Genomic DNA, 14,473 nt, shown 5'->3' with positions numbered 1-14,473 from the left:
TCAGTTTCATTCAGGTAGTAAGTTTGATTTTCTGCCTTGAATAAAGGTTAGAGTGGGATTGGGGGAGTGGGCAAAATGGGTGAAGGGAGCCAAGAGGTACAAACTTATAGTTATAAATATGGGAATGTAGCATCAACATGGTGACTGTAGTCAATAATATCGTGTTGTATATTGAAAGTAACTAAGGGGGAGCCCCATTGGCGCAGCGGTTTGGCACCGCCTGCAGCCTGGGGTGTGATCCTGGAGACCTGGGATCAAGTCCCACAATGGGCTCCCTGCATGGAGCCTGCTTCTCCCTCTGCCTGTGTCTCTGCCTCTCTCTCTCTCTGTGTCTATGAATAAATAAATAAAATCTTTAAAAAAAAAAAGTAAGAGTAAATTTTAAAGTTATCACAAGAAAAAAAATTGTAACTTTGTATGGTGACACATGACAACTAGATTTATTGTGGTGATCATTTTGCAATATATACAAATATAGAACTGTTATGGCATACACTTGAAACTAATATAATGTTTTATGTCAATTATACCTCAATTTAAAAAAATAAAGGTTAGGGTCTACTTGAGAAGGTAAGGGTTTAAACAATACTAGAAGATAATCTAATTATCTGATAAATGATGCAGACAGTGACCTCAGGGAAAGAGAGGTTGGTAAATGTTTTTGAGTACTTACTGTGTGCCGGTTACAGTTCTGTGTGTTTGCAAATGTTATTTAATCTCTACAACTTTTTTTTTTAAGTGGAAATTGAAGTTAAATAGTCCAAGACCATACAGATAGTAAGGAAAGATTTGAACCCAGGTCTGACTGACTCCAGGAACTTGCTCTTAAATGTTCCAAAGGCAATTAAGAGAGTTACAAAGTGATATTGTAAATTAAGGGAAAAAATAATATCCCAGTAGGGTAATTAATGGTATATCCCCACAATGGAACGTTAAATAATCGCTACAAATCATGCGTTTGAGGAATATTTGGTATCTTGAGAAAGAGTTTATGATATAATGTGTAGTATTAAAAACTAGTATATAAAAGTATAATTCCATTTTTTAATGTGCATATATTTTTATACAGAAAATATCAGAAGGAAATACATGAAATGGTTAGTGGGAATCCTCCCGGAGTTATGGTATTATAGACTATATGAATTTCTTCTTTGTAACAGTCTGTTTTCCAAATTCTGTATAATCAACATAAGCTTTTATAATCAGAAAAAAAGATCACTTAAAAAATGAAGGATTAAGAAAAAACAAGCAGGACTTAAAGTCTTAGAATTATTAAAGTTAGGAAGGTTTCATGTTGACCTTCTGTGCCTCTGAGGTAGAACAAGCCTACACATTCCAGACAGATTAATGGTTCCTATTTTAAGATTATCTTGCTAGGTTAAGCCATTCTCCCTCTGCTTTATGATCAGTTCTCTTGCCTAATAGCAAATGGAAAAGGAATTTTCTCTATATATTATCATGAGAGACACTCCCATGTCCTGTGAACATTTTCATTGTGTAAATATATTTTTTCTAAAATAAGGGCCAAATGTAATGCTCCTGCTTGGGCTATATGTTTTACTTCATGAAAACACTGAGAGAAATTAAATATAGATATGTAAGAGGAATCAAGAAAGAATAGAAAAACTTGGGTTTTCTATTAGTTTTCCATTAGTTTTCATTGAAAAAAAAAAACATTCTGTATATGATGTATCTGTTTTTCCTCTGGGTGGCTATTTTTCTCGCACAGTGTGTGACTGTTCTCATTAGGATTTAGCACACTCTAGTGGACAGTAACTTTTCAGTTTTTTTTTAAATCATGTCAAATTACTTTATTGGATGATTCAATGATATGCTTCCCTGATAGTAAGGTTTGTCAATGCTTATTTGAGTCAGGTAGTGATCCTAGTGAGCAGGACTGACTTTATAGGCCACTGGAGTGTTGTGCTTTTTTTTTTTTCAGTAGAGAAAGAGGTTTTTTTTTGTTTTTTTTTTTTTGTGTTTTTTTTTGTTTTGTTTTGTTTTTTACCTTATGTGGAAACTTTCCCATTGGCTTTCATCTTTTCTTGGGTTGACTAAGAGGCAGAGCTAAAATAAAACAAAAGCATTTATGGGTCTCTGAATTGCAACTGGGAGAGCACAGTTTGGGTAGCAACCCAAAAGGTGTCCCTTTAGGGCACAAAATTTAAGGTTTTAAAGAAGACAAAAAAAATGTTTGTATGTGTTGCTTACAAAGAATTTTGTTTGGTGTTGGCAGCAGAAAACTAGTCTTGCCTGAGTATAATTGGTTGCTGAGGCTGCCCCTTAGCAAAGACTCTTACCATAGCTAATTGCAGGTGTTTGGGCAGAGTCCTTGGAATATTTGTAGTTTGGCCCAGTTTAGAGTTCACGGTTTCATCAGTGAGGATGTGCATAAAGGCCCATCTCCTTCGTTGCCCCTGGCACCATTTTAAAACCCTTTGACATAGTGATTTCATTTCATTTCACCTTTCATACATGGGTAAAATGAAATTGATGGGCCAAAACATAGAGGAACACTCGTAGTCTTTCTGTACCTCACACTCCCTGGACTTTTAGGACTCTTGAGAATTCTTACATACCATTTGTGCATAAACATTATTGTATCCTATCCTGATGGATTCTTTTTGGAAATGAGCTTCCACCAGAAAAAAAGTAACTTTTAATTTTGTTTTTACAGAGTGATGGTGAAGATTTTAATTATGTTGTTGCATTTTTCCTTGGAACAGCAGCCTGCCTTTACCAGGTAGGTTCTCCCCATTTTTTTAAAAAACATTTTCCTGTTATTGTTTGTTTCAGGTATTAATTCTAATAATTGCTTGTGGAGTTTAAATAAATAAAAATAATGTCTGAGTTCTTTGCTTCTCTTTTGAGCCTCTGTTAGCTTTATGATCTACATCTCCATTTTTTAAAGCTTTTTTTTAAATTTTTATTTATTTATGATAGAGAGAGAGAGAGAGAGAGAGAGAGGCAGAGACACAGGCAGAGGGAGAAGCAGGCTCCATGCACCGGGAGCCCGATGTGGGATTCGATCCGGGGGTCTCCAGGATCGCGCCCTGGGCCAAAGGCAGGCGCCAAACCGCTGTGCCACCCAGGGATCCCAACATCTCCATTTTTTAAAAAGATTTTATTTGTTCATTTGAGACACAGAGAGCATGAGCAGGGGGAGAAGCAGAGAGGGAGGGAGAAGCAGACCTCCTGCTGAGCAGGGAGCCCGATGTGGGGCTTGATCCCAGGACCCTGGAATCATGACCTGAGCTGAAGGCAGATGCTTAACTGACTGAGCCTCCTAGGTGCCCCTACATCTCCATTTTGAATGGACTTAGAGCCCAGTGAACTTAATGTTTACACTCTCCTGTGCCAGGTTTCAGTGGTAGTATGTCAGCTGCCTGTGGCAGTAAAAGGCTACTTCTAGATTTTTTGGTGATTGATTATTGAGCCCAAGAGCTCTTCTTATACTTCAGCATGAGGATTTTATACTTTTGGGAAAGTATAAAAGAAGTGTAAAAGAAGAGCAGAAGCAGAATTTTTGGGTATTTATTAGTGAGGACTAGGATGGATTGCCAGAACAGAGAAATTGGAAGAAAGGAAATTAGTTGAAGGTGATTCCCTTACTTAAGGCAGAAGGCAATGAAAGAAGAAACTCTGGTAATGGCAGTAGGGATGGGGGGTGAGGGAAGGACACTTTGAAGGAAGCCTGCAAGGACTTGAAGACAGGATAGATATGAGACTTACAGAGCCAGGAGGTTTTGCACCTGGTGATAGGGAGCTAGGTCCTGGCATTCCTGAGAAGTAAGAGGAATGTCTTTGCTGAAATGTGGTAAAGCAAGCAGACCTTTTGATGTAACGTTTATAAGTGACACATTTCTCTGGCTTGCATAGAAAGAATGTTAGAAAGATTCAGGACTGCAAACATAAGGCTATCTAAAACTCAGTAGAAGTCTCTGGTGAAATACTTTGAATTATATGCATTTGACTTTATATAAAGATGGATGAGAAATTTTAGTTTCAAGTGGCCCTATTTTTTTAATCCTCTAATTTTTCTTAAGGATTTGTATTTAGAAATTTTCTATCCAGTTTGACAGATTTAATTATAATGAATGACATTTCATGCAGGAAATGTGAACACTTGTATTTGTTAATGTCACAAGTACTTTAATTTTATGAAGTGTTTTTGTGTAGATTTTATTTTAAACTATAATCTCTATAGCCCTATCACACAGAAGACATTATCTCATTTTTGAAAATGAGAAATCTGAGGCAGTTTGAGAAATCACATAGCTAGTAAGCAGTAGAGTCAGGATTTGACTTTGGTTTTTTTTATTTTAAATATCATATTCATCCCACTATATTATGCTGTTTGTAAGCAAAATTACTATATTTGTATAATGCTTTGAAAATTACTATATTTATAATGCTTTGAAATTACAGTTTTATAACTTAACATGCATTATTTCATATTCTAAAACAATGAGGTAAATGTTAACTTTAAAATAATTTCATGAGTAATTCTTGTAAAATGTACTTTTGGCTGTTTTGCTTTAATAAAATTATTTTAATGTATTTACATTTTTTAAAATGATTTTTTATCAAAGGCCTTAATGAAATAATTTTAAATACTACTAATAATAGCAAAATGAAATGAGCTCTTAATTGTGCTGATAAGCTCTTTATGTTCCTTGTGTCCATTAAACCCTCACAGAAAGTACCACGCTAATCTTGTTATTGTTGCCATTTTTCACTGAGGCCTAGCCAGTTCTTATAGTCAGTCAGTGACTCGGGCCCCATCTGCATGGGGCACACCTCTATTATATTTCCCAGGACAGCTAATAGTTTTGAGAGGAGCACTGTCACTCACGTGTTCTTTTACTTGAGAGAAGTTAATTGGATTCATGCTTTAAAAAAGAAAAGCAAAAAGCCAATTTTCTCACTGACCGGCATGAAACTGTTTGCTTTCCAAATATGCTTGAGCCAGAGTGATAATAATGCCAGTTTTTTCCACGGTAAAACATACCATGTTTTATCCTGTAACATGTTCCATCTTCAGGGTATTTTTTTCATTCCCTTTAGATCAGACCTCAAAGGCTACGACTCCATGGTGTTGTTGCCTTTTTCTCCAGGTTCTGGGTACTTATGAACACACACAGCTCAGTCAGATAGGAGTAATCTTGCTGTGGAACATTGGAAGAGGAAATCAAAGGATCTGGAAACTAGAGACTGTTCTTTTTTCCCCCTCAGTGCTTATTTTGAAAACTTTCCGACAAGTTGAAAGACTAGTATACTTAGAGACACCAATTATTAACATTTTGCAATTCTTTCTATATTACACTCTCGTTTTGTATGTGCATGCATATAGTGTGTCTATTAGTTTATAAAATAAGTTGCAGACAAATATGTGAGTGTGAAGTTGTTTTTCTTATTAAACTTTTTATTTTGAGATAATTGTAGTTGTTGTAAGAGAGATACATAACCTTTACCTGGGTTTCCCCCAGTAGTACCATCTTGCACAACTATAATACGTTATCTCAGCCATGATGTTGATGTCAATGCTGGCAAGACAGAGAAAAGTTTTATTACCACAAGCAGCCTTTGTTTGCCTCTTTATAGCCACATCCACTTCCCTTCTGCCCCTTAATCTCTGGCAGCCACTAATGTGTTCTCCATTTCTGTAATTTCCTAATTTTAGGTCATGTTATGTAAATGGAACCATATAGTATGAACCTTTTGTGATTGGCATTATTTTATTCAGTATATAATTCTCTGGAGATTTATCCAGGTTCTTGCATTTATCAACGATTTTTTCTTGCTTTTTCTTGGTGAATGGTATTCCAGGGTATGGATGTACCATATTTTGTTTAATCATTCACCCATTGAAGGACATCTGGGTTGTTTCCAGTTTGGGGCTATTATAAATGAAGCTGCTATAAACATTCATGTACAGGTATCTGTGTGAACATGTCTTCATTTCTCTGAGATAAATGCTCAGGAGGGTAATTGTTAGGTCTTGTAGTAGTTGTGTAATTAGTTTTATTGAGATAGACACAGTTCTCCAGAGTAGAATTCCATTTTACATTTATATTTTTACATTTTACATCGCTCATATCAGCATTGTAGGAGTGATCTAGTTTCTCTGACATCCTCTCCAGCATTTATTATCACTTTTTTATTTTAGCCATTCTGTTAGATGTGTAGTGATCCCTCACATTGGTTAATTTGCATTTCTCTAATGGCTAATGATGTTGAATATTGTTTCATGTTCTTATTTGTTATCTATGTGTCCTCTTGGATGAAATGTCTTTTCATGTTTTTTGCCTATTTTGTAATTGGATCATTTGTTTTTTGCTGTCAAGTTTGAGAGTTCTAGACATCAGTCCTATGACAGAAATATAATTTGCAAGTATCTTATCCCAGTCTGTAGCTTGTCTTTTCATCCTTTTAACCAGGTCTTTTGCAGAGCGAAAGTTTTTAATTTTGATAAAGTTCATTTTATCAGGTTTTTTCTTTTATGGAAAATTTGGTATCTAGTCTAAGAACTTTTTTTTTTAATTGAAGTATAGTTTCAGGTGTACAACATAGTGATTCCACAAGTTTATACCTTTTGCTATGCTCACCACAGTGTAGCAACCATCTGTCACCATATGTTATTATAATTCCATTGATTCAAGTCTAAGAACTCTTTCCCTACCCCCTGAAGATTTTGTTTTCTTCTAAAAGTTTTAGTTTTATGTTTTACATTTAAGTTCATGACCCATTTTTAATTAAATTTTGTATAAGATTACATGAAATTTGAGACTTAGATGATTAGATTAAGGGGTTTGTGGTTTTTGTTTTTGTTTTTTGGACTTTTGTTTTGCACATAGCTGGCTGGCCTACCAGGTCCTTTATGCAGTTGAATTTATAAGGTGACACCAAGGTAAGACAAAGTTCCAGTTTGAGGGCCTCCATCTCCCTCCCCTGATTCCTGATCCACTGGCTGCCAAAGCCAGAAGGGGTTTGGGATAGGGTGTGCTTGTTCATAGGATAAGCTGCTATGGTTGGACCAGTAGATGGGCAGAAGGGAAGGTTTCACTTCTTCACAATCTGAATGACATCCTTGTCCTCCAACTTTACCCACTTTTTGAGGATTATCTTTCACAGATAGACCCCAGACCAGAGCATATTTAAATTCTTTGATAAGATTTTTGTGAATCTTCATGCAGAAATCCTCTGCTGTAGTCCTGGAATAAGGCAGCACCACTGGAGATGTATAGTCTGGCAGTTGGCCTTTGGGTTTGGTGTAAATCCTTACTAGTTTCAGATAGTCCCAGATCTTTTTCAATAGGTCATCACAATTCTGGTGGTGATGGGCAGAAATGGGTACACAGTAGGGCCCCTTATAGTTGATGTACAGTTCCTCAATGGAGATCTGATCAATCTTATTCAGCACATAGATACAAGGGATATAAACTCTGTTTCCTTCCACCACCTTCCACCATGGATGAGGTCGTCTGCTGTGGCATCACTACGCAGTCACATCAGCATTGTGAATTTTGGATTCAGCCAGAATGCTCTTCACAGTCTCAGCATCCATCTTGCTCTGAGGGCAAGTGGCTGTGAGATTAATGCCTCCTTTGTCCTTCTTCTTAAAGCCATTGTTGGGGGGTTTTCTGTTCAAGCGAATGTCAAAGCCTACCAGCTCATTTTCAATTATCTTTTTATGTCCCAAGGGTTTCAAGACATCCAGAACAATCAGGATCCAAGTTACATGTTTGGGCCACTGCAGTGACTTGACGGCCTGGCCTCTACCTTTCCCATCCTTGGCACCCTCAATGATACCTGGAAGATCCAGGAGCTGGATCTTGGCACCTTTGTATCTGATAACACCAGGCACAGTAGTCAGAGTAGTGAACTCATAGGCTACCACCCCAGAATATACCCCTGCCAGGTTACTAAGCAGTGTTGACTTCCCCACTGATGGAAAACCCACAAACCCAATTCTAGCATCACCTGTCTTGGCCACATCAAAACCTTCTCCTGGCCCACCACCACCACCACCTTTTGGGGTAATGAGATCTCTACGAAGCTTAGCAGGGCTCTCTTACGAGCCTTCAGCAGCCCTAGGTGGTATGCGGTGGCCTTGTTCTTTTGAGTCCAAGCCATCTCGGCTTCGATCTCCACGATCTTCGCTAAGGTGCTGCTTAGGTGGCAAGTCACTGGGAGGTCGCTGGGGAGTGTAGTGGCCTCCGCACAAATTATCACCCCTCTGTTTTTTAAACTTTGTTGTTGTTTTGGCTTATGGATGAATGGTCAATTGCTCCATTTTTTTAAAAAAGGTTTTTTTTTCTCCACTGAATTACTTTTGCATTTTGTCAAACATCAGTTGGACATATTTGTGTGAGCCTATTTCTGAATTTTGTATTCTCTTTTATTAATGTATGTGTCATTCTCTCTGCCAGTACCACATGGTATTGATTACCATGACTATATAATCTATATGAAGTTCCATTTTCCTAATAGTTACATAGTTACTCGGATTATCTTTCTCATAATACATGACTTATGATAGTTTGTATTTTATGATGAAGTGGTCTATTTCATTACCAAGTTTATGTGTGTAGAGTTGGTTGAGTATCCCTTAACTATCCTTTTGATGTCTGTATGATCTGTAGTACTGTAGTAATATTCTGTTTCTTTAAAAAAAAAAAAGATTTTATTTATTCATGAGAGACATAGGCAGAGGGAGAAGCAGGCTCCCTGCAGGGAGCCCGATGTGGGACTTGATCCTAGGATCCCAGGGTCATGACCTGGGCCGAAGGCAGATGCTCAACCACTGAGCTACCCAGGTGTCCCTAATACTCTGTTTCATTCCTCATATTGTATCTTCTCTTTTTCTTTGTCAGACTTATTAATTTGAACTTTTCAAAGAACCTGCTCTTTGTTTTGTTGGTTTTTTTTTTTTGTATATTCAGTTCTATTGATTTCTACTCTTTATTATTTCCTTCTTCATGCTTGCTTTGATTTATTTGGCTCTTCTTTTCTAGGCTTTTGCGATGGGAGCTATGATAATTGAGAATCTTCTCTTTTGTAATATATATTTTTAGTGTTAAATATTTCTCTCTTTGAACACCATTATCTGTGTCCCATAAATTTTGATATGTTACGTTTTTTTTCATTAAAATTTTTATTTTTTTCTTTCTCAAGTTTTTATTAAATTTTATATAGTTAATATAGGTGTAATACTGGTTTCAGGTGTAGAATCTAGTGATTCTTACTGAAATACAACACCCAGTGTTCATCACAAGTGCCCTCCTTAGTCCCCATCACCTATTTCACCCATCCCTCTGCCCGCCTCCTTTCCAGCAACCCTGTTTGTTCTCTGTGGTTAAGAGTCTGTTTCCAGGTTTGCCTCATTCCCCCCTTCCCATTTCATCTGTTTTGTTTCTTAAATTCCATATATAAATGAGATCTATGAGATATTTGCCTTTCTTTGGCTTAGTTCACTTAGCATAATAATTTCTGGCTCTATTCATGTCATTGCAAATTGCAAATGGTAAGATTTCATTCTTTTTTTATGGCTGAGTAATATTCCATTATATAAATGGAGCGTTACATACACATATAATGGAATATGTGTGTGTGTGTGTGTGTGTATGTTTATATATATACAAAATAAAAAATATATAGAATATATATAATATATATATAATAGAATATATATATAAAACATATATATATTAAAATAGAATATCTACACACACGCACATACCCATACACTCCACATCTTCTTTATCTATTCATCAGTCAATGGGTATTTGAGCTTTTTACAAGAGGATTTTTATTTTCATTTAATTCAATGTATTTAAAAACCTTTTTTCCTTGTAGCTTCCTCTTTGACCTATGGATTGTGGATTATTTGGAATTAATGTTTTGCTTCCAAGAGTTTGGAGATTTTCCAGTTTTCTTTCCATTATTGATTTCTAGTTTGATTCTACTGTGGTTGAAAACACTCTGTGTGATTTCAGTTCTTTTAAATTTGTTGAGATTTATTCTTTGGCTCAGAATATGGTCTGTCTTGGTATATGTTCCATGAGCAGTTAAACAGAATGTGTATTCTACTGCAGCTGAGTAAGTGCTCTGTAAATGTCAACTAGATCCAATGGTTGATGGTGTTCAGTGTTTGTTTCTGTATGCTAGTTGATTTTCTGTTTAGTCTTATCAGTTGAGAGAGGAGTACTGGAATTTTCTTTTTATTCATTCATTCATTCATTCATTCATTCATTCATTCATTCATTCATTCATTCATTTATGAATGATAGAGAGAGAGAGGCAGAGACACAGGAGGAGGGAGAAGCAGGCTCCATACCGGGAGCCTGACGTGGGACTCGATCCCAGGACTCCAAGATCACTCCCTGGGCCAAAGGCAGGCGCTAAACCACTGAGCCACCCAGGGATCCCCCTGGAGTTTTCAAGTGTAATTGTGGATTGGTATATTTCTCATTTTAATATATCAGTTTTTGCTTTGCATATTTTGTAGCTCTGTTGTTTGGCTCATACACATTTGGCATTATTGCCTTCGTGGTGGGTTGATCTATGTATCACTATATAATATGCGATTTATAGTCTCTTTAGCCCTCTCTCTTTTTGGAAATATTTTTATATTTATCTGATACTAATATAGTAATTTCTGTTTTCTTCTGATTAATGTTTGCATAATATATCCTCTGTCTTTTTACTTCCACCTTGCCTATATCATTTGAAGTGAGTTTCTGGGGGATCCCTGGGTGGCTCAGTGGTTTAGTGCCTGCCTTGGGCCCGGGGTGTGGTCCTGAAGTCCTGGGATCGAGTCCCGCATCGGGCTCCCTGCATGGAGCCTGCTTCTCCCTCTGCCTGTGTCTCTGTCTGTCTCTCTCGTGAATAAATAAATAAATAAAATATTTTTAAAAATATATAAGAAGATCCTTTTGGAAGCATATTTTTAAAGTGTTTTTATAGTTATATTATGGAGAATAGTAAAGCAGGAAAAGGTGAATGCCATGATTTGGGGCTTGTGGAGGATATTTTCTTTACTATATTTTCTAAAATAGCACTTACTACATCATCCTCTGTCCTCTTGTTCCATCTTTTAAGATATAACTATTTGGCATTTTATATACTTACATACATATATATTATCTTTTATATATTATATACATATATAATCTTTTATATTTCTATATTGTAATTATTAATATATAACATTTTATATTTTATTATAATCTTTTATATATTATATGTATTATATACATATATATATGTATATATCTTTCTCTCTCCACTGGAATGTAAGCTCCATGTGAGCAAGGGCTTTATTTGGTTATTTGAAGTTAAAGAACAATGTCTAACTCTTAGCTGGCCCTCAATAAACATCTGTTGAATAAATTCTACCTCAAATGCTCACTCAAATATTCTATCTTGCTTAGTTCTTTGCACTTAGGGGGATTAGTAGATATTTGTGGATTTCATTAACATGCAGATTCAAGTTATATAAGAGTCCATTTTGCTGTGGTTTGTTTTTTGTACTTTTCTAGAGTAAGAATGGTAGATGGAATCCCCTCAGACCCTGAGAATGCTTCATAGTTGCCTGTCACCTTGAGGAATGTGTTCAGCCTGGTTGCAAGGGAGTCATCCAGTTGTAACTCCACTTTAAATATGATACAAAATGTTGTATCTTTTGACAAATGAAAAACATAAAAGGAAAAATCTGTTTTCCTTTCAAGCTGTAGAGCTTTCATAGCTGAATGTCTTAAAGAGGTTACATTATCTTATCTGTAGATGAAAAATCTTATTCCACACTTATATTCTAGTCTGTGGCCTGTTAAAATTTTATAGTAGAAGCATCTATTTCTTTTCTTGTAACCCTAATCATCTTTCATTTTATATTTTGAACAGTGTTATTTACTTGTCTACTACACCAGCTGGCGGAATGTCAAATCTTTTTTGACTTTTGGTTTAATCTGTCTATGCAACATGTATCTCTATGAACTGCGCAACCTGTGGCAGCTTTTCTTTCACGTGACTGTGGGAGCGTTTGTTACGCTACAGATATGGCTAAGGCAGGCCCAGGGCAAGGCTCCTGATTATGATGTCTGATACCATCCTTCAGACATACTGCCCTGGCTTCCAAGGAAAAAGGAGGGAGCCTATCTTAACTGCCACTGTGATGAAGAAACTGTTCACCACAATCCAGAAGCTCTGCTTTCTTTCTCTCCAACTATCCTTTTTGTTTTAAGTCAGCATGGCATGCCTGGGAGCATGCAGTACCTGCTAGGCAAAGTCCTCATGTTAGCCATGAGATTATTATTATTCAGAAGAGGAGGAGACTTCTCTCTACAGGGCCACAACAGTGGAAGAACAGTCAGAAGCTACTGGAAGACTTGGCCAGCAGTCCTGAATCCTTCTGAAGAGTTCAATAAAAAAATATGTGTGGTACATGCTCTGAGGACCAAGCAGGAACTCTACAACCTGGGTTTGCCTTTGTGAGGCATGAGTATAGCCCAAATAAAAAGATGCTGTGAAGTTTATGTTTAAAACAACTTGCTAAATATCAGATTATTTGCACATTTATGGTACAATAAGTTTATAAAGTCCAGGATGGTGTGGAATTGGTTCTTTTTCCTTTTATATGTTTGTTTGAATATTACTCTGGAGTCGCTTGATGTAGGAGAAGGCTTTTATGAGCTCATCTCTAGATCATCACAAGTATTGAAAACAAGTAACATGTTTTCTTTCTAGCCCCTGTTTGTAGTTTCTTTTGAAATCACTTTTTAAACATGATTTGTTACATTATAGCCATCGTTTCCCAAACTTCAATCACCAGAATATTACATTTACTATTGTTTCTTAGTATTTATCTTTTAAATCTTAAAATAGTTCAAAAACAAACGAATCTCTACTCCAAGAGGAAAACCAGCATCAATTTGCCGTGAATAACTACAAAATAAAACAAAAAATGTTATCCAGTTCTAACTAGATACTAATGCCTCCCAAGGCTCTGAACCCAAGAAGTCTGCTCTTTGTTCCAGTGAGAGAGATGTTACCCAGCACCAAAATGGGGCTCTCTCTGTGGAATTATCAGAAGAATAAAAGAAAATTGTAAAGGGAATGACATTCTCACTGTGATTCTCCATTATTTAGTTCTGTGTTGTATACCACCTAAAATCCTCTGGTGTGCCACCAATGGTATGGGTCCTGCTCCATGGAAATACTGAAATGTATTAGCTCCCAGCAATTCTTTTATTGTTTTATGGCTTTGAGGAGTTTAGCCCCTAGTATCTTAGAGAATTTGTTTGCTTTTTGATAATATTACAAAGGTTGTTCGAACAGTTATGAATTGATATAGGAAGCACAGTTTGATTCCATTAGCAAAATCGGCAACTCTCCTGGTTTTGGAAGGCACCTTCATTTATGATTTTCCTTTGTTTTCAAAGAAGAGATTCCAAGCAAAGAATACATAAGGCACTGAAATTTGATATTCAGAAAACAGTGGACCCGTTCCATATAATTCATATTACTGAGAGTATTAATTAAGCAGAATGGTCCAGAGGGGTAAAATCCTTGAACTACCATGTTTGCCTGAACCCCATATATGTAGGATGTCTGCAACTGTAAAATCTTGTCTAACTAGAACCTTTTTTGCTGCACTCCCCTTTTAGGAGAATGAGGCAAGGGGAAGACAATAAGTTTGTAATATCAGGGATTTATTTAAAACAGGAAACTCTAGTTCATTTCAGTTTTCTGCCTCTAACAAAACTGACAGAAATTATATATATTCTGAGAGCTACCTAAATGATCCTAAATCATCAAAATAAAATTGATTTGTGTTTGGCATTTTGTACTTACAGAGCCAGGAAAGTGAAGTGGTTCAGTTTAGAAAGATTTTTCTGAACTAATGGTTAAAACAAGAAGAGTTCTCTTGTGATTTTGCTATATGTTGATACTTTATAGCTCTCTCACCTGTTTGGTTCAGTTTGGTTCTCCCTATTGAGTTATTGTGTTTGGTATTTGGATCATTCAGCAAGGACACTTTATAACTCACCAACTGTCTTTAAAGGCTTAATTTATTTTCTGTTTTTGTTGTTTTTTCACCAGCTATTTTGGATAATGGGATGTTTACATCTTAATGTAAAAAATGAAAATAGGCATAAATCATGTTTTATGTATAGAAATGCTTTCTTTCATTATTTGGTGTATCACTGAGTGTTTATTATATTGACTTCTCTGCCTCTATCATGTTGTTGCCAAAGAAACTATGAATTTGGACTGAAAAGTTTTTGCCACGAGTATAAAGCTCTTAAGCTCATTAGGCTTCTAATGTGTATGATAGTATAATATCTTCCATATATACTGTACTTTAAGAACAAGACTGCATTTACCTAATCATAATGAGTTTTGCAGTGTTGGAAGAGAATTAGTTGCCCTCTTGTTATGAAGGAGGAAACTGAGCTAATCAGATGTTAAT

The 14,473-nt window shown here is 36.2% G+C and overlaps 1 protein-coding gene and 1 pseudogene across 5 annotated transcripts in view; one reads left to right on the top strand and one right to left on the bottom strand.

The window, feature by feature from the left end:
- Positions 1–12,604, top strand: part of SEC22A (SEC22 homolog A, vesicle trafficking protein) — a 65,096-nt gene extending 52,492 nt beyond the window's left edge. For all 5 annotated transcript variants that reach the window (XM_055316385.1, XM_055316384.1, XM_055316386.1 and 2 more), the window contains 2 exons: positions 2,678–2,743; positions 11,905–12,604. In XM_055316385.1, the coding sequence (XP_055172360.1) occupies positions 2,678–2,743; positions 11,905–12,105 (267 nt within the window). In that variant the 3' untranslated portion in view covers positions 12,106–12,604. The remainder of the gene's footprint in view (positions 1–2,677; positions 2,744–11,904) is intronic.
- Positions 4,601–8,280, bottom strand: LOC129503912 (developmentally-regulated GTP-binding protein 1-like; annotated as a pseudogene).
- Positions 12,605–14,473: the final 1,869 nt, after the last annotated feature.

The sequence above is a fragment of the Nyctereutes procyonoides genome, unplaced genomic scaffold (assembly GCF_905146905.1).
Source record: "Nyctereutes procyonoides isolate TBG_1078 unplaced genomic scaffold, NYPRO_anot_genome, whole genome shotgun sequence".
Classification (NCBI taxonomy): Eukaryota; Metazoa; Chordata; class Mammalia; order Carnivora; family Canidae; genus Nyctereutes; species Nyctereutes procyonoides.
This window is presented reverse-complemented; position numbering and strand designations above follow the sequence as displayed.